The sequence below is a fragment of the Netta rufina genome (genome assembly GCF_964035555.1).
Source record: "Netta rufina genome assembly, chromosome: 3".
Lineage (NCBI taxonomy): Eukaryota > Metazoa > Chordata > Aves > Anseriformes > Anatidae > Netta > Netta rufina.
Genome location: NC_140125.1, coordinates 25,044,027 through 25,070,106, shown reverse-complemented (window position 1 = coordinate 25,070,106; position 26,080 = coordinate 25,044,027). Strand labels below are relative to the sequence as shown.

The 26,080-nt window shown below is 42.4% G+C and overlaps 2 protein-coding genes across 3 annotated transcripts in view; one reads left to right on the top strand and one right to left on the bottom strand.

The window, feature by feature from the left end:
* Positions 1–6,122, top strand: part of PPP2R5A (protein phosphatase 2 regulatory subunit B'alpha) — a 43,741-nt gene extending 37,619 nt beyond the window's left edge. Inside the window, exons 9-13 of the mRNA XM_084285112.1 lie at positions 505–555; positions 1,533–1,652; positions 1,731–1,858; positions 4,015–4,116; positions 4,881–6,122. Of these exons, the coding sequence (XP_084141238.1) occupies positions 505–555; positions 1,533–1,652; positions 1,731–1,858; positions 4,015–4,116; positions 4,881–5,013 (534 nt within the window). The 3' untranslated portion in view covers positions 5,014–6,122. The remainder of the gene's footprint in view (positions 1–504; positions 556–1,532; positions 1,653–1,730; positions 1,859–4,014; positions 4,117–4,880) is intronic.
* Positions 6,123–6,277: 155 nt separating this feature from the next.
* On the bottom strand, positions 6,278–25,885 carry PACC1 (proton activated chloride channel 1). 2 transcript variants are annotated; one of them, XM_084283483.1, is made up of 8 exons: positions 25,813–25,885; positions 23,062–23,158; positions 21,234–21,443; positions 18,964–19,118; positions 17,260–17,402; positions 11,805–11,949; positions 9,338–9,442; positions 6,278–7,761 (listed from the first exon to the last, which is right to left on the bottom strand). In XM_084283483.1, the coding sequence occupies exons 1-8, from the start codon at positions 25,846–25,848 to the stop codon at positions 7,600–7,602; spliced, it is 1,053 nt and encodes a 350-aa protein (XP_084139609.1). In that variant the 5' UTR covers positions 25,849–25,885; the 3' UTR covers positions 6,278–7,599. The 2 variants fall into 2 exon arrangements, with proteins under 2 accessions (XP_084139609.1, XP_084139610.1); XM_084283484.1 differs by lacking the exon at positions 25,813–25,885 and adding an exon at positions 23,406–23,540 and having other exon boundaries at positions 23,062–23,221.
* Between the last annotated feature and the right edge of the window lie 195 nt (positions 25,886–26,080).

The following is a 26,080-nucleotide window of genomic DNA, read 5'->3' as shown; positions in this document are numbered from 1 at the left end:
CGAGTTTCCAGTCTGTCACACTTCAAATTAAAGAAGAAAAAAGGATGTGGTGGAGGACAGGGCTCCTCTGTATAACCCTGTTTGTGCAGTCAGTGTACGCTGCTTGCTCTTGGGCTTCAAAACCAAGACAGGTGCTCCTCAACACATGGATCAGGAGAAAAATATGCTGGGCTGTCTAGCTACAGGAGATTTAACTTCATTTTGTGATGCTTTGATGTTATCAACATGATATCGATTAATGTGAGGTGGGAGTGGAGTGGGAATGGATAATCAAAGACTTCTGATAAGGTTTAAATTGTTCTGATAACCAAAGCAAGATAAATGTTTAAATAAGGCAACAAAGTATGTATTTTCAGTGGAATTACTTTTACCTGTATTCAGTTTTTATTGAACCTCTGGATAGGGAAAAGCAAAGTCATTTTATTTAGTTGTTTATTTTTAAATTATATCAGATATGTAATAGAAACTTGTTCTGGTTTTAACTTGTTTGTATTTTTCATATAGGTAATCAGAGGACTGCTCAAATTTTGGCCAAAAACTTGCAGTCAGAAAGAGGTTGGTTTTGTCTTGTACAAGCTTCTTGTCTGCTGTTACGTAAAACATAGCATGTCAGGTTCATACATCTTACCTCTGCTGTGCTTTTCAAGAGATCTTGCTGAAAACGTGCAGTTCTTGAAACTGAAGAGTGCTCATCTTTGCTGGACAGCTCTGCCATTTTTTAATGTCAGTTCTTACTATTGTGCTACTACGTTAAAAACTGTGTTAAAATTTGCATTCTTATCGAGATACTGCATAGAGAAAGAGATTTGATGGGTGAGAAGTGTGTTACTAGTTACACTGGTAGGCTGGGGGTTGTCATCTGCAACATGACCCAGACATAGACTTCTACTTGGTATCTCAGTTGCTCAGTTCGTTCTCCATAGTATGAAAATAACTTGAAATGGTCTTGGGAATTTTATTTTTTTTATTGGTTGTCTTTCTTCTATGTAATTAAAATAAGTACAATCAGGAATTTGACTCATGGCACCAGATCTCACCCCAACAGCTCTTGACAAGTGGGGCTCTTTAACTCTGTTGCCCCTGTTTGAGTGGTATTGAATTTTTTATGCCCCCTGCCTAGTGTTCTGCAGGTTGTAATTTAAATCAGATATTAACTATTTACCACTACAGAAGCTACTCTGGAGATCTCAGGTAAATGTAATTTACCTCTCTGGCAATTAGTGAAGAAATAAATTATTCTAGCATCTTTTTAACTGTAAAGAAAAAATATTCTGCAAAAGCAGCTCTGTTAAGTGTTCAGAGCAATTACACAAAAGAACAACTCCACAATGGGAGCTGTAACCAGGTAGCCGAACCTGCTGATTGACTTCTTTCACACAGCAAAAAAAAAAAGTGGATGTCTAATGCAATTGCAATCATGTACATTGTTCTTTGCAGGATTCATGACTAATGTCTGAGCTGCATGTTGTTTGTTTGCACTGGCGATGTAAAACATTCTCATGCTTCTTGATGTATTTCTTTTATACCAACAGGTGATGTTTTTAGGTGAAATTGAAGAAATCTTAGACGTAATAGAACCAACGCAATTCAAAAAAATAGAAGAGCCTTTATTTAAGCAAATATCCAAGTGTGTGTCAAGTTCACACTTTCAGGTAAAAAAAAAAAAGGCATCAAAAATAACTTGTAGCAATCTATTTTGTGGTTTTTGACCCCTAACCCTTCTATTTCAGGTTGCAGAAAGAGCTTTGTACTTCTGGAATAACGAATATATTCTCAGTCTGATTGAGGAGAACATTGATAAAATTCTACCAATTATGTTTGGCAGTTTATACAAGATCTCCAAAGAACACTGGAATCCGTATGTAATCTTTAACTTCCTATAGTACTGTAAATTTTTTTTTTAGTCTATTGTTTCAAGTTTAGATCATAAGCTTGTAAATATGTCTGCATTTTGACTTAAATCAGATGAAATCAATGAGATTATGGGTGCTAAAATGGATGCCCTTTTCAGCAATATTACACTTTCACTGCTCTGCACTGTTACGATGCAGAATTGGAATTTACTGAAAGCACAGGAGGCAACTGGACAATGGTCTTCATATTCTAATTACACTTGATCTTATGTGTTGGTTGAAAAGCAAATTAATATTACTTAGACTAAAACCACTTGCCAAGTGATGTCTTCTACAGTTGTACTGTGCTGTCCTTTACTACTTCAGATAAATTCTGTCAGTGACTGTGTCAGTAATTTTTGCTGCCAGACAAGATAAGAAAGGGCAAAGATTCTATCATAGAAAAGCAGTGCCGGCCACTGTAAAGGATGGTAGCAATAAGTTACTGCTTTGTTTTACATTTAATTCCACAAGTTGCTAGTATTTCTATTTCCTGTTAAAAAGAAACTGAATGACACTGAAATACTAAAATGCAAAGTTTGGCTGTGTCCAGCAACCTAAACTGAGCTGAGTCAAATTTGCAGAATGTAAAGCTCGTACAGGCAAAAGGCAAGGTAGGCAGGAGCCTTCTGTAACTTTGAAGCAAATCAGATACCCTATTTTATGTCCTCAGAGACTCTGAAGTTATTCTGAATTTATCTAGATGGCATGTCTCGTTGCAAATGTTTCAGCTGAGACTGAATATAAACTTTGGAGAACTAATTCTTGGAGCACTAATAATACTTCAGGCCTCAAATCTGAAGAGTGTTCTTTCCCTAGCCATGGCCAGAAGTTGCTCTTTACTTCAGGAAGGACCTGAAAGACACCAGATAACTAGCCCTTGAGGACCAGGATGTTTGGGGTAGAAAGTATAACTCTTAATTGGCTTCAGAGTGTAAAGAAACATACTTTTATCTATCAGCTGTCCACCATGGCCTTAACTACTCACTTAAAATCAAGCTTTTCCTCTCAGAAAACTAATGATCTAAATAAGCTTTTGTCTTTAAACCACGTGAATGCCAATGTTCAAAAAAGTGCGTAGACAGAGTAAATGTATTGTGCATTTTGAATGAGCATAGCGCCTCTGATGAATAGTAGAGAGGCTTCCTAGTGCCACAATGGACAGAGTGTACTGAAAAGGCAAACCTGGTCCTTTGGTTACTTCCTTAGATTTTTCTTTCACTCGTTTTTCAAGGTGATGACTGCATAGCACCCCTGCTCTACAGCCTTACAATCAATACTGCTGTGTGAAGGTGAACTGCTAGGGAGGGGAAAGAGGGGGAAGACAGCTTATGTGTTTTTTTAAGTGTTAAGTTTGAAGATAGGCACCTTCTTAATGTTCAATTTCATTGCAATTTCTGCATTGCTGTGCATAATTATTAAAAGTAGGCTTAAAGGAGATGAACATTACACTTACCTAAGATAAATTATTGAAATAAGAATACCTTCGCAAAAAGAGGCAGAAGAAAGAACGATAGCTAAAGTGGAAATACTGACAGCCACATAAGACACAGCCAGTATTGTTCAAGCTGTTCAGTTTCTTGAAGATGCCATGGTATCTGAAACAACGATGTGATCTTCTTATGACACTTCTATGCAGCAGAGCTGTCTGCTGCCCTTAAGTGTTCTGGTACAGCTTCTAGCTGCTGTATTAGACTGTGCAGCTGTGGTTCCTCCCCTGCATTCTTTTGCCCAAACTTAAACCTATTAGGCAGGAGTTTCATTTTTCTAGACTCTCATATTTTATTACTTAAGTATTACAAAACTGTTGTTAGAATTCAGTTTGTTAAACACATAACATAACTCCATGGCTTTATAGTATAGCCACTGTACCAATAATTATAGCTTCTATGATTATATGAGTTGGGAATTTAAAGTTAAATAGCATTTCAAAAAAAAGAATTTGGATATGCATTTGGTTAATTTACAGAGGAAATTATAGTAATTTTGTTTCAAAAACTGATCAATCTTACAGTAGCATCTTAAATACAAAGTTCAGAGTCCAAAAAGGAAACTGAACGCTGTTTTACTGAAGCTTATTTTGTGTTGAGTAATTCTAATGGTTGTACTTCTTCCGTTCCAGAACTATTGTGGCACTGGTATATAACGTGCTGAAAACCCTGATGGAAATGAATGGCAAGCTTTTTGATGATCTTACGAACTCATACAAAGCAGAAAGGCAAAGGTACTGATTATTTTGTCCAAATGTGTGTTATGAATACATACCTAACGTGTACCAGCTGACAAGCAGAACTTAACGGTGGTGGCTGTGGGGTGCTGTAGTGGAAGCGCTGGCTGAATATTGCTCCTGGCTGTCACTTGATTAAGAAGCACCCACCGTGCAGGTGTGTGGCAGCACCATGGCCGGTGCTGAAGCCCCAGGGTGCTCGGCACAGGAATGCCCCTGGCGTCACTCCTGCCTGGCAGGGAGTGCTCCGTCTCGGGTGGGGGAACCGGGCTCAGCTGCTGCTGCAGGGGGCTGCACTGTCTGGAGAAAACTCTGCTGGATAAATGCTTCATAGCTCAGCCAAAGCCTGCCCTATCCTACTAACCTACTAACGTGTACTGTTGGAGCAGGGTGGACGTGGTCCTAGGCTGGCTGAAAGCACATGCTAAGGCTCCATTCAACAGTTATGCTTCCACCACCCCAAAACGCTCTGTTCCTTGCTTCTTTGCACACGATAAAGAACTTAGAACTGTAGTCATCTGTGTAAAACCATCCTACAGCAGTTGTCTGAGTTGGAGCAAAGTTACTGTTTTACCACTAACCTTTACTAATTTGTACGTTCACTTTTTAATAGAGCAAACCTATTTTGCCTCAAAATAGCTTTGGGGTAGAACTTACAATACAAATTACTAGATGTAGAAGAACACGGGTGCTTTAAGTACCTGCATCTCCACATTGCACTTAAAACACATCTGAAATTGATACTTCGCTCTTTCCTACAGAGAGAAAAAGAAAGAATTGGAACGTGAAGAGTTGTGGAGAAAGCTAGAGGAGTTAAAGCTTAAGAAGGCTATGGCAGAAAAGCAGAACAGCACTCACAATGTGCTAAACACACACAGTACAAGTGCCAAATAAAAGAAATGACAACCTCTTCTCGGCAGATATACTTTTTGTACCCTTTTGAAATATCTAAGAATTTGCAAAATAAACCTCATCAGTATATAAACAGCCAGCTTTTTCTCTGGCGCAGTGTAAATGAAAAGATTTGAATTTAAATACAGCAGTTACGTGATGTCATTACCACAGCATATTGTAAATTTGTCTAATTATTGATATACTGTCACTTCCAGCGTTTCATAGACCTGAATTATCATCCTTAATGAGTGAAATAATTACGGGAGTGGTGAGAATTATGACTTGAATTTTTGATTGTGTTGCACATAGGTGGTATAGTTTGCTATGTACATTTTTTTCCTTGTTTTATATGTGCTTTTCACATCGCTGCATACTTTGGTTAAGAATATAGAAAAGGCTTCTAGTTGTGCTGTATTTTCTCAAATAAAACCAAGGTACGTTACCAGTAACGTGAAAAACACAGTATGTGCCCCTTACAGCCTTGAAAGGAACTCACGTGGTGCTGTTCTTGAATTTGTGATTGAATTCAGATTTAGATTTACGTGCAAGTTCACATTAGCATGAGGCAAAGTAGGAAAAGAAAAAAAGTTAGCTTGATCAGGTCAGGATGGTTCGTGCATCTGCCTGCCACTTGGTGAGTGCCTCTACCCCCTTCTCACTGCCTGGTGGTCCTGGGCCTACTCTAAGATTTCCTCCTGCTATAGCTGAGGATGGAGCTTCCTTTAGAGAGCCCATCAATGATGCTCCTGGTCAGCCCAAGGACTCCCTGCAGAGTCGTGTCATTCTAGAGACTATCTCGGACACCTCTGCATTAGTTTTAGCACCTTGTGGACTGAAGAGTGAGACCAAAATTGAGATTTATTTTTTTTTAGTGCAGCAGGAAGGCTGTCAGTAACTAGTTCCTTGTTTTATTTAAAGAAAATGCAGTCTGCTTTTTAAAGGTGGAAAGTTAACTATAGAAGTCTTGTCTGTTTTACTTGATCAAGTATTTTTCACATCTTTTATCAGAGTACCATTCCAATCTCTTAAATTGCAGTTGTGTGGAAAACTTTTGTAATGAAAGATCTTTGGGGAATTGAGCAGCATTCAATAAAGTCTTTATGTTTGTATTTAGTGCTGTAATCACATCTTTGTGCTTATAAAGACCAGGAGAATTAGAACGGCTTTCACAAATAACCCTTGAACTGCACTACACTTGTCACTTAATGAAAAGCCACGAGTTATTTAGACAAAACTGTTAAACCCCAGTGACCCCTGCTTCTAACTTTAGTGAGTAGGGCAGAGGGATTTGTTCTGCTCTGTTAAGCCCATGGGGCCTGAAGAAGAGGCAAGAGCAGGAACTGCAAGTGACTCCCTCCTCCCCTCACCTGGCTGGACAGAGGAGAACCTGTACACTGCATGCAGCCAGTACTGCTGCTTTTCTAAAGTGCCTTGATTTTGCTCTAGAAATCACCTGGAAGTAGTACATTTTGTCCCAAAACACTTCCTTAAAATCTCAAGTACAAAGAACTGGGGGGTGCTCTTGCCATACTTACTGCTTTATTAGCACTCTCTGTTAGTGGAGGATGGAAGAAGCAGAAGTTAACTCGGCATGCTCCCTTCCTCGCAGCAAACCCTTCCGAGCAAACACGCAGTACTGCACTGCTGCCTTGTAGACTGCACAATTCTTAGTGAGGCATCTGGACTAGTAAGGGACTTATAAGGAAGAAAAAGACTACACACCACACAGCACAGTTAGTTAGTGCACATTCTCTGTATAATAGAGAATCTCATTTAAATGCCAAGCTGATGAAAGACTTTTTTAATTCCTCAGGAAATAAGGAAGGGAAATAGTCTTGAGAATTAGATTTTGAAATTTGTCATCAGCTCAGATGCCCAGCTATGCTCAAGTTTACTTCGAGTTAGACTGATAAATTTTTGTTTTTTACTTACACGTTTTGCCTTAGTACTCCCATTTAGATTAGCTCCTGTGAAACTCTAGCTGCAAGCTGAGAGCTGGCAGTTTCAAGAGAAGGTACACAACAGCTTAATTGAACGTGTTGGTCTGTTTTAATATTAAAGTCAATACACTTTAAATCAAAAGTGACATGTAATAGAATTCCAGTGTATTTTAAGACACACTTTGGAGAGGGGAGGCCAGACCGTTTTTTTTTTGCATGGTCTTTCCCTTCCACTTAACAGTCAAAGAAGTAACTGCATTCTGGTAGCAGATGCAGGTCACAGCTCATGCAGAAGTTAAATAGCTTCCTGTTCTGAGAAGCATTCAAAACTGTCTGTTTTTTTAATATAAAGAATTTAACTGCTACAGCATATTAGTGAATTTTCTCCTCTCTCCCCACTCCCCTCATACATTGAGGTAAGCTTGTTAAATTTGGAATAGGAAAGCATGAGTTTGTTAGCCCTGTCTAGAGTTAGCTCTGTTCTGAAGTTCAAATGTCAGTTCGCTAGGCTGTTACTCCAGCAGCTGTGTTTTTCCTGAAGAAAACATACCTGGTTTACATCTTTAACTGCTGTCTCGCTGAATGAAGTTCATTCCAGTTATTTTCTGTCCCTTCTGCTGTGAATAGTTAAAAGGCAGTCTTGGTCTCAGCTTATGTGGTTCATTGCTTGACTTCTCCTCTTCAGATGTCTCTTTCGGATTTTGATCATCCACTTAACACTTAACTTAGCAAAGTCTGCTGCCTTAAACAGAGCCAAAAAGATGCCACAGAGAAGAGCAATCATGTTCCAAGGATTTGCTGTGATTATCTGAAACAGATTAAAAATATTATTCCCCTCCTCTGACTTGGTATATATTATACCTATGCATTAACAAACAATTCTCTTCTGTGTTTTGTGGCCCATGCCTTCATGCTGCACAGCAGGCCTGGACTTAGCGCCTTTGCCACACATCTGCCTTGCTCTACGATTTTTCCAATTCCTTCTGTGAGGAAGGAAACGCACAGATCCCAGGAGATGCCTGTACTAGCTGCTAAATTCCTTTTAGACTATTTCAGTATGGTAAATTGTTTAAAATGTAGGAGATAATTATTAAACTGCTAATTTAACCATAAGGATTACATTTACTACGTTATTTAAAGATTTACAAAAACAAGCAGTCCCATGAAAGACGATCTTCCAAAAGATAAAGCTAAAAGAAGCAACTGCTGGAAAGCTTTAACAAGACAGTGTTGTAATGCCAAACTAGGTTTTGACAGTGGCAAGCGTTTCTGTAGAATTGCAGCGAGTATTTTATGTTTCTATTTTTAACTATATTTGGTTCAAAAGTAGTTAAGCTTATTTATAGTTTGCAATTCTCCTTGTGCCCCTAGGCACAATGATGGCTTCTAGGATCTCGAGATGAAGTGAGGGGATCTAGGCTCAGGCAGCAATAAAGTAACAGCTTTCAGATCCGCCACGGGGTCTGCAGCACTGGTGATGGTCAGCACAAGTGCGGTGTCACCAGGTCACCAGCCAAGCCAGAGGGCCCTAAAACAGGCTTCCCCTACTTGTAAATCACAGTGGCTTTGGGCAAAAAAAGAGGAATTTGAGAGATTTTGTTCATGACAGACCAGGTTGTCAAGCTGGGCCATTTTAAATGCCAAATTTTAAATAGATTGACTTCGCACATTTTGCTGTTCCGTATTTTTCTAGGGAAGGCAAATAGATCTTCTTCTCCTGTGCTCCCCTGGAGCACCAGATCCATCTCACATGCTAAGCACATATACCTGCAGGGATCCACACATCTTTTAAGCACTCCAGTGACTGACAGTGATCTTGTCTGGCACATCGCACACCTCTGGCTGCAGTACACTGAGCTGAATTTTGAGGTTTTGTTTTGTTTTTTTTTAAATGCAGTACCAAGTTCTGTTCAGATAAGGGCCAAAAATTAGACCACGTTGTTTTTTATTATTATTATAAATTTTGGTTTTATTAGTCTGATTTAAGTCTAGTCTTCTTGTGTGTCGATTAATAGGAAGAGTCATTAAATCAATTTACCCAGGCACACTTACTTATTTAAGCAAAATGTTCAGACTTGACCTGAGGCTACAATTTGCAGGGGCCAGGTTTCTTAGCTACGTGCACCTTTAGCTGCAAGAATAATGCTGAGTGTCACTAAGACAAGGGAAGGCTGCAGACAGTCTTGAGCCCCACTTAATAATTTTTGCTGAATTAAAATAAACAAACAAACACCCCAGACTGAAATTTAAAGAGTAACTCTGCTCTTCCTCTGGTACCTCACTCCAAGTAGAAACTCAGAGGCATACATATACACACACACACACACACACACCATGAGCACATATAGCCTGACAATTCAAGAAGGTGCTAGAAGGTTACTTACATCCTGCACAGTCTGTATAAAAGGATCTTTCCATTCAAAGACGACAAAAAACAGCTGGTCACTTCTTGGTTTAGTCCTCTGGTCAATATAGTTAACCACACTAGTCTGGGAGAGGGGGGAAAAAAAGGTGAAAAAGGTGCAGGTTACTTTCTTCAGTTGTGTAATCCAGTCTTCTGTGCAACAGAAAAGGCTAGAAGGTGAAAACAAAGTCTTACTTCACACATACCTTACAGGTACTCCTTTCTGTCCCCACATGCTCACAGCCCATATTCACTTTAAAAATCAAAATGATTAAACAGATGCACAGTTAACTTCATATACCCAGGCAAGGACAAGCCAGATTTGTTCCAGTTGCAGGAAGGCAATAGGAGGTTTGGTGTAATTCAAGGAAGAGCAAGAGATGCCAGATCAAAGCCTTCACCTAGAGTGTTGCTGCCCAAGCAGCTTACTGAAAGCACTTTGTTCCAGGAACATCAAGAACAGTCCCGTTAAAGACAGCCTATCCATTCTCAAGATAACTGCAGCTGAGCTTTGGAAATGCCATTATACATCACTTCTTAAAAACAAAAAAATTCCCCTTCCAGGTGTGGGGAGCTCATTTACAAAATTCATTTACTTGGGGTAATATGGCCTTTGGAAAGTTCCAATGAATGAAGGTTACGTTACTGTTATTTGCCAGAGAACTACACAATGGTGGCAGGAATAATCTTTTTTGGAGGATCAGTTGTAGCACAAGCTAGATACCAGCAGTTGCAGAATGAAAATGGATGGGGAAAAAAAAGCCTACATATTAATGACTAAAACCATACCTCCAGTGCTGCCCTTTAACTGAGTTACCACTTGAAACCATCACTGACTGGCACATGTCTCCCTCTTTGAATGTTACTTCAGTCCAGGAGTGTAACAGGAACGGTAGAGATGAAAACTGATTCAGCAGACACTGCATGGGGAATGACCTACCACAAAAACCTCCCACCTCTCTACCACGGCTTACTTTCTTTACGCATACCTTCAGATTTCTGCCAGACTCCTCCCTCCATGAAGGCACCCTGTGCCTGGCCAGATTTTAGGCTGTGAACACACAGCAGCACTGTACACGTCCGTTCTGAGCATATGGGAGCTTTACCACCTCTCGTTACCTTACACTTCTACAGCCCGTGTAATTATTGCAGCGTGCGACCACCCCAGCCATACTCACTCAAGAAAACTGCACAACAGGAAACAACCAGCTCACACAGCTGCCTGCAAGCAGTGGGAAGAGCAGAAAAGACCAGGTAATGGTCTTCTCTAGGTAAGTACCAAAGGGCAAATGAAACAGAGCTGTAGTTGATGAAGGACAGACAGCCCGCTGCTGCCAGTGCTTACATGACATCAGCCGACCGCTGCATCCCTTCCTTCAAGCCCAGGCCTTCACTGCATGACTGGGGGATTCTTCTGCTGCCCTCCCCCAGTGGAACCAGAGGGTACCCAGCTCTCCGTCACACCTCTGCTCTTCCCCCAACCCTTTGCCACATAAGCGCTCTTTTCAAGCGGACCATGGACTAAGGGAAAGCGTAGTAGTGTGCCTGGAAGATGCACTATCTTAAAAGGACTGCTCTTAAAATTCTCTTTTCTCATCACCAATGAGCTTCTTCCTCTCCCACCAACAGCAGGAGCAACCTAACAGGCTCAGGACACAGTTATCCTCCTGTCCGTAAGCAGTAACAGAGCAGGAATGAAAGTCAAACTTACTTCATCTCTAGCTAAGTTTGCACCTTCTGCTTGTATATTTTCTAGCTTTAAATGATGCAAGAAGTTGAGATACTCCACACCACTAAGGATACTCAACAGATAAAAATACCAAATTCAAACAAAAAGCAGACGTGAGAGTGCTATAAAGGTACTTAGCTTATGTTACCTCTTCATCCTACTATCAGACCCTGTGGTAACCTAAGCAGTACCTCTTTCCATTACTGTTACTTAGATAATTCCTTTGAAAATCCCTACCTTGAACTAAGGCAGCTCTGTTAGTTTTTCCGTATCAGTCTCTTCAGACCCATACCTCAGACTACAGGTGTCACCGATGACACAGGCAGGGCCTGGAGTTTCTCACCTCTCTGCTAAGAGATGTTTTTCCTGCAGTGTCACCATATCAGTAGCAGAGCACACCACGACATTAACACTTTGACAGAGCCTCTCCACGTTGAGAAGGAACACAAGTCACTGCACAGCCAGTTCAGCTTCCAAAACCACCCAGTGGCAAGTGGTGTAACGAATGCCATTAAGCAAAAGCCAGCCTCCTGATGCTTCACTTCAAAACAGACAACCCCTTCCTCCAGCTCACATTGCTAAGTGCTCCAAGAGGTAGTTTTGTTAGCCAATTATCATTAAAAACATGCAACGTTTTGACAGCCCCCAACCTTTAAAGCAACTAACAGGTCCTAAAAAAAATAAAATCATATATTTGGGAATTTAATATTATCTTTACCTCTTGTTTGAATTCAACAGTCTCACTACCATCTTCTTCCTTTGTTTTCACCAAGGACATCTTGACCCAAGTTCGAAAGCCTCCGGAAAACTTCCAGCTGGAGTACGAACTTTCACAGTCCTTCATGAATTCTGCTTTTTCTGGGCTAAAGGAAAAAAGACCATTACTTTACTGACCAAACTCTGAGCAGTGTCTGGGCATTGAAGGCAGTGAAACGTCAGGCCTACACTTCAAAGCACATTCAAAATGCCCTTTATATTTAGATAGGCTAAAATCAAGCCTATCTAAAACATTGCTAGTAGTAATGTTTTAGCACTTGCACCCTTGTTCTTAACTGCAGAAGACCCACCTGGTGCCCTGCTGTCCCAGTACTGCCTCCCCGTGCAGATCTGCTGCTTTAGGGGAGCTGTGACTTAATGCTGTGACTTGCAGCCATTTTAAGCCTCCCCATGCCCCTCACACAGCAAGTGATAAAGAGGTAACTCCAGGGCCTGTCTGGTGCCTGCTAAACGCACAGGAAATGGTGAATTCACCTCTCCGTTTACTTTGAGCTCCTCAGCACTGTGATTTTAGCCACTTTCACGTCACCTCCACGAAATAAGCCTGTCCCTGCAGCTGCCTTTCAACAAGGTTTCGCTCGAAACGAGCGGGTGAACCACTGCGATGAGTCACGAAGCAGTGAAGCGCAGACTGCTGATTTTTACTAAAGATAGATTTCATGTTACAAAGCCATGCCAGGGTATGCTGGTCCTTAAGGCAAGGGAGAAGGAAAGGGTTTTTCCCTCCGAACAAACAAATCTTCCTAGGTGAAGGCAAAGAGCATACTTTTGTTCACATGGCAGAGGGAGCGCGTGGCTGGGCCTGCTGGGAGATGAAGCCTTTTTGGTCTTCCAGGAGAAAGATGCAAAGAAGTAAAGAAGACAAGGAGAGCTGACGAACAGGCCAACTGGGAAGACTGGCCCTGCACCAGCACTGGCTGGATTTGCACTTTGCCTTTTTCCTTAGTCTTCAGAATTAGGGCTCCTTTTCTAGTTTAACTAAAAGGGGAGATTCAGATGAGATGTTAGGAGGAAATTCTTCACTCAGAGGCTGGTGAGGCACTGGAAGAGGTTGCCCCGAGAAGCTGTGGATGCCCCATGCCTGAAGGCGTTCAGTCAGGCTGGAGGGGCCCTGGACAACTTGATCTAGCGGGTGGCATCCAGTGGGTTGGAACTGGATGGTCTTTAAGGTCCCTTCCAACCCAAGCCATTCTGTGATTCTGTGGTATCTTCGTCTATCTGTACCATTAGCTGTTTGCTCAGTTGTCCCAACAGGACAGCAGCACACTTCTCCAGCCCCCACTGGGAAGATTTGGGCAAAGCATCACAGCAAAGTCCAACGCCTGACTGCTCCTTGCCATACGAACCACTGACGTAGGGAGACCTACCCTGGCAATTATTTCTTCCCCTTTTGGTGTACGGGTACAGCAGCAGCCGATGGGACAGTCAGGAAGAACACGGTGCTTTGCCACTCGGAGGAACATACTTAGCACCCTGCCAGCCAGTCACACGCCTCATGCATGACTCAACGCAGCATCCCAGCGCAGCTTTCCAAACCAACATGGAAAATTGAAGCAGGAAGCTATGACATGGAGCTGAGCACTACAGCCACAACGCGCTCGGTAAGCAGGCAGCAGTACAGTATTTTGCCTGTGACAGTAATTGTGGGCTTGAAAAAGAAACATTAGACTCTTAGGAGGAGCAATCTGAGACGGCATCTCCTTGCGTGCGCCCATAACCCAGGCCACTGCCAAAGAGATGGGGGGGAGAACAAAAAAAAAAGGGGGAGGGAAAGGACAGAGCAGAGACACAGAAGCTTTGCACAAATAATAGCAGAGGGCAAGCAATGTCTGCGAGTTCCCCTGTGCTCAGGGAACTGGAAACTCTCTGACAGCCATGGGATGTAATAAAGGGTCAGATGCGGTACCGAAAGTCTCGACCCTTCTGTGTTGTTATTTATTTCTCTGCACGCAGCAATCCAGACCAAAGAAGTAAAGATGAAGCTCTGTTTGGACACAGAAATAATCTCTGACCTGTTCAGACTGGTATTCATCATCTCACATGACCAGAAGTTATTTTACATGCTAAGCTAACAATAGTTTTGACTATTGACTATATGTTCAGAGGATTTTCTTCTTAAACCCATATATTACACTAATGATAGTTGAGGAAAGGAACTTGTATTTTTAGCTACACTTTTTGGGTAATTTGCAAGGGTTTCATTATTTCCTTCCCTCCAATTAATATGGCACAGCAACTGCCACTGTCTTAGGAAAACAAAAAAAAAAAAAGAAGAAAAATACAAAAGAAAAAACACAGTGGCAGTACCCTTCCAGCTCAGTCCAACAATAGCATATAGTGCAGCAGTTCTCTGCGAGGGCCAGAACAAAACCAGCAAGCACTGCCAGCTTCATGCAGTCTGTTGATCCAACTTTAACACGAGAGCTGCAGAGAACAAAACCCTTGACAGAGACAACTGGACCCTGAGTCCTTACCACTTGCTATGCCTCAGGAAAATCCTTAGAGATACAAGAATCCAGATGCCATTTTTATTATTGCTTATGATATGCTTACTGTTCACTGATGCGATTATTGTTATTTAAAGCAAAAGCGAGCTGCACAGAATTGTGCCTGCAAAGAAGCTGTGCCGTCGATACAGCTGGACCACCCTCACCAATTTCAAAGGCGTTCAGACTGATTTAAGATGATGGAATACCTACAGACATACCTTACAGCAGTCTGCCTATCCATTCCGTCCTAAGCTCTTTGCAGCCATTGCAAATAAAACTGTAAAGGTGATCAGGATAGCTGATGAGTTTTAGCACATAGCTCAGGATCTTTAACAGCACTTTACATGAGTTGCTGGGCACGGTGCTAAGAGCACACTCTTGTAACCCCTAAGTGAGACACTTTGTCAGGAAAAGTAGTTACCAGCAGTGAGCGTTTGAAGCCCTTAGAGGCTATATGGAAGGACAAAATTACACTGTCGATGCACAACAGTTTCTAAGGATATCAGTCCAGACCTTCCAGCAGCTAAATTCAGCAGCAGCTGACGAGCCGGAAGCCATTTCTGCTTCCTCTCCTGCTGGAAGCCGGACAGAACAATGCCACATCCAAACACACCCCACACATGCATGGCATTTCACGTACTCAGGAGAAAACGCAGGTTTTCAGCCTGCCCCAAGCCAGTCTGGTTGGTGCCCTGGGATGCCAGGAGAGCACTGCACAATCCCAAATGAGATAAGGCATGCAGTTTGTGCTGAGCTTTGGAGGATGCTGCAAAAGAGGCAGTATCAAAGCATCGTGCACACACTGGTTCTCTGTACTTTACCCAGACACGCAGATCATGTCCCACCACATTTATAGATCTTTGCCAATTTTCCCATTACTTGCATTACTTCCAAACCAGCCTCACCTCACGTTCCTGTCTGCCACAAACAGGCACAAAGGATGCATATCCCCAACCAGACAACATTTCCTGTCTTTTGCGTTGCTCCAAGCATGCCGCAGCCTCAGCCTTCATGCCCCAGCCTCGGTTCTGCTGCCTTCCAACAGGGACAAAGCAGCTTCTTTAGGAACAGCATGTCAGTTCTCCCTCTCTTCAGGGACTGAATCTGCCATCTAACCTGTCTGACCTGGGAAACCTGGAGGCAGGAGCTTGCAACCCCAGCTTCTCCAGGCAGCTTACAGATGATTCTTAATTATTCACCTACCGTGGCACAAACACAGCCTTCCAGCTAGAACCTTGGCAATATTGCTTACTGTTGTTTTGCACACCCAACCTACCTTTGCACAACGCGTGGCAGAAGCATTTCAGACAGCAGCATGCAGACCTCCATGCAGGGAGAGACTTTACATACTGCCAGCTTCAATGGGACACGCATGTTTTAGTTTGGAAGCAAACAGCTCTTCAAAATGGCTTACCAGCAAATTGGTACAATGAGCAGAGAAATGGTGCTTCCAAGACTCGAGCAAAGCTAGGCCAATTTGCGTCTTGGTAAGTTTGCTCATTGTGCAAAAAGACAGCGACCAGATGCAATGCAACCACACCTTCTGATCTCTCCTCCACTGGGGATGCTCTCAGACAGCTCATGTTTTGAGGCACAGACTCAGCTGTGCACTTCAGTGGATTCGGTCGCACTGTACCTACCGCTAAGTGCGGCATGAGCCACAACAACTGAGAAAAATCCAATGCACAAGGAACACACAGCACCTTCTCTATCACTGCTCTCCGTTGGTGTTTTCTCATACTGAAATATAAAATACCCAGAACGCTAGGGGTGTCTGAGGTGCCTTTGTACAGTTACAGGAAGTACTTGATAACCTAAGCTAAATGCCTGTCTCCTTCACTGAAGTAAACACTTTGTAAAAAGCAAATTCAGACAACTGGTCTTTGGCCACCCACAGATACTGTGACTGAACACTTTCAGTCTGGTCCATCTGAAAAACACCAGCATGATCATGCCCAAGCCTCCAAAAATGTTTTGCTGCAATAAAGTTTAAATTTACTTCTCTTCCCCTCCACCTTAATTCACTCTGCACATGCCCTTTATCCACTCTCCCTTTTTCACTTTGCATCCAGCCATAACCAAAGTAAGGCTTTCTATTAGGTCTCACTGTGACTAATGCCTCTTGACTAGCTTTTAATCTGGATCACAGAGAGAAGAACAGAACTTGAATTTAAATTAAAAGCAAAAATTAAGCAATTTAAGTATAGAGTTTATTCTTGCAAGCAAGGAAAAAAAATGGGTCTTTCAAGAAAGTTCAAGACAGGATTAATTCCATTCCTGTTAAAATTAGCGAAAGGTTGATCAGCCACTCCAATGGCATTGCTATCAAATCAAAACAAAGTACTCTTAAAACCCCCATCTACTAAATTACATCATCCTTTAGAATCCTAAATAAAACTAGCAGTACAAACACTTATGGTTAACCTTACAATGAAATCAACGAAATAAATCGTTCTAGGAATCTGATCTTTATAGTAACTGCTTCAAAAAAAAAAAAAAAAAAAAAAAAAAAGAGGCACAGAAACATTTGTGTTCTTAATGCCCTTCATTATCACACTGCCAAGTACAACCCACCTCCTGATCACCCACAACAGAGGACAGCAGCAAGACAGTGAAAACTTCAAAACGTCTAGAAAGTGCAGCAGCAAATGGCTGAAGCACAGCTGAAGGGCACTTTCTGTCACTGCGTGTATCCTCAATTCATTTTCTAAAAGGTGAGATTAGTAATCTAAGACATGAAAGTCCAACAGAAATAGTCCAAAATTCTTTTTTTTTTCTTTTTTCCTTTTAATAAAAAGAATCGTCATAAAAGCCTCTCTAACTTTCCACCCAAAATACCTTCCTTGCAGTAGTATTGCTGTGGATGCAAGTTCACTGCTGTTACAGGTTCATCATCCCTTTACATACCTGTTGATGAACTCTTGGAAAGAGGAAAACAGAAGGTAGTCAATGGCACTAAAATCTTGGTCTGTTTCATTTAAATGAAACTGCAAAAATACCAGTTCCTTTTTCTTCACATCACGAGGGCCTTGAACAACCAAAGCATACTTCTATAAGCAGACAGAGAGACAGTGAGTAGGAGAGGAATCCTCGTTTCCCATTCTTGAATTTGCTGTCTGTCACTAATACTTTACATAAATCTAATACACATCGAGATTTTCCTGGCCTCTAATAAGTGCACACCTATTAAAATACCCCCAATTAATGTCTGCCTTGGTATTAACAAATTCCTCTTTTTGGTTGTAAAAATGAAGTCTCTAAACCAAGATTTAGTGTTTTGCTAAGAAATCTGCTCTAGTTCCATCCCAATCGTTTGGGTTCATGTGGAATTACCAGTCAAGGCTCTGCAGCCTGCATTCTGCAGACAATCAAAAGAGTTTTAGGCATTACAGTCCAGGAACCTTCAGCTCTTGACATGAAACAGGTTAATTTGGATTCTGATGTGGAGAACATCAGGCTTGTCCTCGAGAAAGGAACAGTTTCATAGCCCCAAGCACCTTAAGCAAGCTGCTGAGGAGGAATGAGGGGAAGAAAAAAAGAAAAAAAAAAAAGCTATCTGGCAGGCAGAATACAACTTAAAGTAGTGCAAGAATTACGCTGGACAGCAAGCTGTTGCTTGCAAAATGACTCCACCCATTTGAACATGGCTCTATGTGGTTCAGAGGTCTGCCTCAGTGCCTCTGCATTCAGTCATAGGACTAGAGCCTTTGGGATCTACAAGCTTCTAAACGAACTTACCACACAACATAAAAGGCAGGTTCTTAGTTTGTTAAAACATACAAAAATAACCTGATACTGGCAGAAATTAAATATTAAGACTTAAAGGACTGTTTTCAGATATACTAAGGAGCTGCTTCCCAGAAAGAAATGGTGACTGGAAAAACGCAAGACATGAAGATAGATAGGGGAAAAATAAGCTGACCAAAGAGGTAACTAAATTGTTTGTTCGTGTTTAGTTTCCTTAGAAAGGGCCTGAGCAATAACTTTAGATGAGATACAAATGATCATATTTAATGGTTTATTTTCTGAACATTTACCTGTACAGAGGCCAGATTCCCTGCGTTTTTAAGAGGAATTTAAGACAGATATATCAACATATCTTATTGGCACGCAGCACTTCAATACAATGAAATGCTTTGGTGCCCAATTAAGAATTTTCCAAGTGTGACAAAAATAGTATTTAACTCCTAGCAAACACACAAAAAGACAGAAGTTATCCTGCTTCAAATGACATAACTCCTACTGCTTTCAATCCATCTTAGATTTACATTATCAAGGAGTTTGCTTGCCAATTCATTCAGGAGGGGAATTAAGGGGGAGTTTCATTGTGAAAAGACTCCTGTTCCATTCAGGCTTTCATGATGCACACAGCCACATGACAACTGATCATTCCTAACATATATACACACTGACTGGGGTCTTTTACATTTCTGAAAACAACAGGATAGATGGCTTGGAGAAAAAAAAAAAAAAAAAAAAAAAAAAAGAAAACAAGTCAACCCTTCCCCTGAAGAAGGATATTTTGCAGCACTCCAGAAATATTTTTACTTTCAAATACCATTATGAACAGAAAACCCCCACTGAATAAATTTTACTCTATGATATTATTACCATCGTTTGATTAGTAAAAGGATCTGTGTAGTTGATTCTCCAAGTGGAGCACTCAATTTTTCCTTGCTGACCTGGATTTACCAGAGGCGGAATGTGATCATAGTAATGATGCTTGCAGCTAAGCAGCTGAGCCTTGCCTGGGTAGAAGGCAATACCTGTTTCGGGAGAAAAAAACAAAAAAACATTGAGAAGAGTTGACTTCTTTCTTATGTTCATAGATTTTCATTCTGGGATTTAATCCCCCAGGATACTGAGCTATCTTGCCAAGATCCAGCAAAACAATCAAATTAAACCATGTGCTCGAGTATTTTCCTGTAGCAGGACAACAGTGCCAGCCACATCAGGACAGAAGCCCTGCAATGTGTTGCAGAAAATCCAAGTTCCAGTTCAGTAACCACAACTAAAAGTTCACAGAAGTGACTAAGTTTCTTTAGTCCTCCCACAAGCCGGCAGCTAATGAATGAGTTCCTCTGGCCCCAAATAAGAAGAATGTGTAAAGTAAGCTAGGAGACCACTGAAGTCAAATGGGACACAAAGTGCTTCAACATGTATGTGTTTCCAGATGCTGTCATTTAACACGTCGTATTTTCACTGGAAAAAGCACATGTACTATACATGAGAGATTAAAGGTCACTGTCTGATCTCATAAAAGCAAAAAGATGCTCTTCAGAACATCTAGCATTTTCTGTTCACAAAATATGTCATGATAAAAATCAAAGCCATAAAACAAGTACTAACTGTAGCAATCGCTTGTTATTTTTATTGCTAGGTAGGCAGGCTACTTCTTCACCTTTATGGAAATTCATTCACATGTATATACCATAAGTCTGTGGTTTCACAGCAAGAGCAAGCATTAAAAAATCTCAGTCACCTCAGCTGTAGAAAGCTAGCAAAATATAAGACCCAAAACCAAAAATCCTATTATGCCACATTTAGTATTGGAAACAAACTTGCCTGAAGATAATCTAGACGAACTACCAAAAAAGTGTAACTTATTAGATGCGATTAACTCACACAGCTGAGATGGCCTGTCCACCAAAATGCAAGACGTCAAAGTAGTCAGAATACATCAGTCTAAAACTGCTCTCTTTCTTTCTTCAGTGCTCCATGCTTGGAACTTGACATCTCATCTAACCTTAACAGAGCAACGAAGCAAAGGGCTACATTAATTTATGTTCTCTGACCTGGCAGGAATCCCCTGCCAATACTTCTGGATTTATAAGTATGTTGCTCTGTTTCTTTCAACAACATTTTCTTTCTGTTGCTGAATAAAAAGCTCACATGCAGATGAGAGAAAAGGGAAAAACAAGAAAGAAAAAACACCTGCTTAATTTACTGTCAGAGCTATACAGATCGAATTCAGAGACCTACTAACACAGCTGAGCCTAACTAACCATACAGAAAAAAAAAAATACAGGAATACAGCAACACAAAACACTCACCTTTCAACCACAAGTACTGGAACAGTGATTTGTAAAATGTGGCAAGACATTAAAGCAGACGTATTATTTTTAAATAGGAAAGTGACATACATGGAGCTTCCAATGCTGTTTGAGCGGCACTTGCTGCCACAGCTCTATGTATGAATGGTTACTGGATAATTTAACAAAAATAATAATTCTATTTAATAATTCACTATTCAAAAAAGGTTTCTGCACAGTAATCCCTCCTGCTAACTGCAATACAGTTTTCTGGCGCCATATCACATTTCTATGCCACCATTTCTCCGCAGCCACATCACATTGTCGTTGCCTTGTGATGTAATATGACATTGTACATAGTGTACAGCAGTAGGAAGTGGCACTGTGAGTTTTTTTGTGGTTTGTCTGGAGAATCCACCTTCTTAACTGTCAACAGCACTTCACTGTCCAGCGCAGGATCTGTACCATGATCTCACTCCTATGTGCTACCCTGCTTGAATGATACTGTTTTGGGAGCATTTCATGAGGAATTATCTTTGTTCCTCAAAAGAGGGCTCATTCTAGAGTGTGCAAACGTTTCCTGTCTTTCAAATGTTGCAGCACACTCCACAGCTGCTGTCATTCATGTTACTGGCAGGAACCCCCACAGATCTGTCCTATAACGTTCATAATTCCATGCAAAGTCAACACAACACAGAATAATAATAATAAAAAAAAAAGGCAAGTAAAAGATCTGGGTCAAAGCATTATATGAACTCTGGGCCCTGGAGAATCAACACTGAAAACACAGAACAGTGCAAGATCAATGTGAACAACAACTCTACCCCTTCTGTTTGTTACCAGACTTACCAGGTGCATCGTACAAGGACACTTCTTTGTAAGAGACAGACATCACGGGGTGCTTGAGCTTCTCCCTGAAGTCACTGATGGTTTGGTAGACAAGGAATACAGCTACAGCCATGAGTAGCAGATAAATAAACAGGAGAATTACTGAAAAAACATTCTTTAGGCAGGTCTTGCTGAAACGCAAGGAAGGGGCACTGGTACCCAGTTCACTATCTGGAACCAAACAGAATACGAATTAGGACTTTAAAACACAGATTTGGGGGCTGAATTTATGTAGTGTTGATTTAAAGATCAACCGCTTGAGAGGAAAGTAAAAGAAAATCATCTTGATTTAAAAAACATAACTATTGCTGTTTTTAATGATCAATAAGACAGCTGCTTCTTTCTCCTGCATGAGGCACAGTCTTTGGATGATTGTGCCTTTTTTTTTCTCCACACATTTAATCTGGCATTCACTTAAGGACATGGCAGGAAACAAAGTTTATTTTCAAGAATGCCAACCCAGAAATAAAGTTCAAAGTTCATAAGAAACAATTAACGGCCAGTCTTTTCTCCTGGAAAATACAACTTATTCCCCTCCACCTTCCAATCTGAGCTGACTCTGACCACGTTTAACGTGTGTGTCAGCAGAGAGATTTTAATATTCTAATAATGCAAATAGCTGCGTAAGAGCATTATGTCTCCACCATAATAGCAGTGATTGTGCATTTGTTACCCTCTCATATCTGGGGTTTAATTTATAACTCCTTGTGCATACTGCAGAAAGTTTCACAAAAGAAGGCTTCTTCCAACTATATCTAGAAAAAGGCAGACCTGATCCCTTCCTCCTTGCCTCTAAAGATCCTCACACTAGTCTCACCTGTGCACACAGAACTACACAAATGTTTTTTCCCCCCAATACTCCTTACAAGTATTGTCAGAAGAAATGGAGAGTGCAAGGTAAAGGTTTAGGCACTCGAGTTACATGTCACATTTAGATTGCAGCAATATATGGCTTAACACATAAAACAAGCATTAAAACCCAACATATTGGAGATAAATAGGCATATTTTATACTGACTTTTCTGTGGTGTGTAATTTAATGAGTCAGGCCCTCTCAGGCTATGCCACACTGCCCTTCAATTATAATAGCACGGTTTGGTATTTGGTCCTTACCACAGCAAACACTAGCCTTATTGTAGCTCCTGCTGAGCACATAACCTCATATAAATGTCCGTGGCCACGCACGTGTCCTGAAGTTCATTGCCAGGAGATGTCAGCCAAGAAAATTAAGACACTGATATGCATAAAATTGCACTACTAACATAACAACAACAAAAAAAGCCATCTTAAACAGCTGCAAAATATTTAGGGGATACTCAGTTCTTGTTGGCTTAGCTTACCACCCAAATCTGGGCTGCAATAAGCCCATTTAACACTGCTCCACACTCTCAAAAAGCAGGTCCAAACAGTCTAACTAAAATCTGTTTTGAAGCCTGTGCTTGGTACTGCATCTTGCTCACGTAAATCTGGCACAGACTTTGTTTGCAATCCACTGCCATCACAAACACTGCAACTCAGGAAAGATACAGCCAGCACAAACAGCAGATGACATACTGAGCTATCTCAGCAGCAGGTGTGACAAATCTTCCTTGACTGAGCACATTTCATGACAAAGAAATATTCTCATCTCAATCCCCAGAAAAGCTCCTTAGCTTTCCAGCTATACTTATTCCTCAAAGTAAGTCACCTAGTGCTTTGTTTGCTCTAAAAGTGCAATTAAAAAGAAGCTCACACAAAAGCAGCTTATCAGTCACTTTAAATTGGTAGGTTTTCGGTCAATAGTTCTCACCTGGTAAAATAACCGAGCTGGCATCTTCATGAACTCCCATCTCTCCTCCTCTCTCCTCTGCTGGGTTTTCAGATACTCGCTCCACATCTTCACTCAGCTGTGTAGTTAAAACAGTGGTTCAATTTCCAAACATGCTCTCAACTCGCAATTGCTGGAATTTCTATGGTACAAATAAGAGAGGCTCCAACTAACCAGACACACAAAAACATGCCCCCAGTCCAAGAGCACCCAGAACCCGTGCCGCTTTGCACAATTCAAGAGTCACATTTGCACAGCCCTATACCTGAAAATTACATGACTTGCACACTGCAAAAGAGAAGGATGGCATATTACATGTAACCTACTTCTAGCCTGCTCCTTAAAGAATAGCATCACTTCTTCTTTCAAGATCCAAGTAATTGTTCCCCCGGCAGCTTCAGCTCACACCAAACCCCCAATTAGGGCAATGCCTTCTGAAATAAGCAGGAACTCCGTTCTGTCACTCAAGAACGTATCTTCAGGTATAAACAAACCACAACACAAACCAGCAAACAGACCATTACCACTTCTTAATAAACGTACGTAAAAAGTAAATTGCATTTGGACAGGTACTAGGGCAAATAACTCAAACGCAGTCCCAGCCACGTAGGTAGGTGGGTCATTAAAGCACTACAAGCACCCCCAACATTTCTGGTACTTACTTGAGCTCACTATAAATATTACTCAGTATTAGTGGTTATGCAACTAATTAGCCTCCCAGTGTTTCTAAATCAGCAGCAGCGACCAGATGTTTTCTTGTTTTGCTGTTCAGAGCTCTGGGCCCAAACTGCCAGGACATCTCCACCAAAGTCAGAAGCTTGTCGCATCAGATAGGCATCACACGAGATCACGAACCGCTGGACTATTTTTCCTCCCCCGTGTGTTAAACATATCTACTGTATGTCTCCCAAGCTTCTTTTATGCCAGGGAACAACACACAAATTTAAGCACAGTGAGCTGGGGCCTAAGCTTGCAGCCTATCATGTGTTGCATGGGAACTGTCCAGGCTGAACACTCGGTATCAAATAGCTAATTAGGTAAGGGAGAGGAGCTTTGGTCCTATTTTAAGGGAAACGGGTGCACGGTTCATGCAGTAGCCACGTTGAATACTGTTAAACTTTACTCCCCCAACTTACTTAACAGTAACACGCATGCATCCATAATGAAATATTTCCCTTTCAAGCAACTCTAATTAGGCATCAAAATTATCATCATTACACAAATCATCATTAGCATTTATTAGGAAAGAGTCCACTCATTTCACATCTCGGAAGACTGACGTAAGGCCTCCATCACCTCCTGACGTACTTCTGTATTCGTTTCCACCATCCACAGCAAGTTGAAAGCAGTAACCCGGTTGTTTTTGAATGCTCTGCACATAAATAAAGTATGATTTCCCATGGTGTGAGGCAAGGAGCACACAGGTAAATAACAGGCTACACGCTCGGCTCATTTGCAGGAGACTTACGGGGGTACAACTGAAGATACTTGTTTCAATTTCCTTCATAAAATAAACGAAATTTAGGATGGCCTTAATTTAACTTCTGTAGGGCCACATCAGTTCTGTTTGTTTACCTGAACCCCAAACAAGCTATTCGGACACAGGAAGAATATTCACTGGGCCTTTTGCACCAGTTTTGCTAAATCAGCTAAAAAGCTGGTTCCAATCACACTCGTGCCAATTCCTCACAGCGGGGCTGACCCAAACAGCTGCCACAAGCTGCTGAGGCGCTGCAGTTTTGCAGCTGACCCCCACACCTCCTGGTTGGGCTCCCGGGTACAGACACCTCCTCAGCTGAGGTGGTGCAGGGGGTAGGTGAACTCTATTTTTGGCAGCAAGAAGGTATCGACATGAGTTTAAACGAGAACGCAATTTGCAACACTTATTGTCTTCTCAAGAGGCTCTACAGTGCTTCTAACGCATAGGAAAAGAAAAAGTCAGAAAAATGTAATCTCTCAGCATTCCTAAGAAACAAACAGGAAAACAATACATGACCACATCTTATCTCTACCAGGCAGGCAGCCCCACGCGCCCTTCACACATACCACAGGACAGATGGTCAAAAGCAGGGAGCGCTCACGTTGCCTCGGCTGCGCTGAGCTGAGCCACGAGACCAAGCCCCAAAAAACCAATAATTTCACTGCAAGTCCCAAGCACCTGCCCTGACAAGACGTGAAGGCAGGCGAGCGCACCCACCGAGGCCACTGCGAGCCCGCGCTGCTCACGGTGCATCGGGGCATCACGCCGACACTGCACCGCTGTGCCAGCTGATCCTGGCTCCTCCAGAAACCAGGCACAATCCCCAGAGCACAGCACCCAGCAGCAGGGAAGCTGCCACACGCTCACACCCACAGGCCAGCTCTGCCCACGTGTTTTCGATAAGGAGGCGAAGCGCGGTGATAACGCGAAGGAACAGGGACGCGCAGGGCGGCTGAGGCTGCCGGAGGACACGGAGATAGGGCAGGACAGCGAGAGCAGGAAGGGCACGGAACAACCTCGCTCAGCGAGCCTCAGGGCTCCCCAGGCAGCGCTCCCCTTTCTCACACAGGCATTTTCACACCAGCCAATTTCATCCCGAGAACCACGGGGTAAAGCCTCCCCAGCGGGCACAGCCCTCAGCCAGGAGGAGAGCTCCTCTCTGCAGCTCTATGGCCGGCCCGCCGCCCCCACCCCGCCGCCAAAACCCCACGCAGAGCCCCCCCAGCAGCCAGCACCCCGAACCCATTCCCTACCTCCTGGTAGGACCCGGCCACCTCCGCCCTCGGCATCGCCCCGGCACGGCCCGGCCCAGCCCGGCCCGGCAGGGACACGCAGGCGCCGGGTCCCCCCCCGCCGGCCGCTGCCCGCCCCGCCGCGGGCTGCCGGGAGCTGTAGTCCGGGGCGCCCGGCTGAGGGGAGCCGGATCGGTACCTGCACGGCCTGTGGGGCCGGGTTTGGGGGCGGGTTTGGGAATCTCGGCCCCATGCTCGGGCTCTGAGTAACGTGACGTTGGCCCGTGTG

Bases quoted from the DNA above. Each gene is read 5' to 3' on its own strand.
- PACC1 (XM_084283483.1), bottom strand. From the start codon at position 25,848: ATGCCGAGGGCGGAGGTGGCCGGGTCCTACCAGGAG. The intron at 11,950-17,259 runs GTATGTAAAGGG...TTTTTCCTTTAG, and splicing joins TTCCAAGAGTTCATCAACAG to CCCAGAAAAAGCAGAATTCA. The intron at 7,762-9,337 runs GTAAGTAACCTT...AATCTGTTTCAG, and splicing joins TTATACAGACTGTGCAGGAT to ATAATCACAGCAAATCCTTG.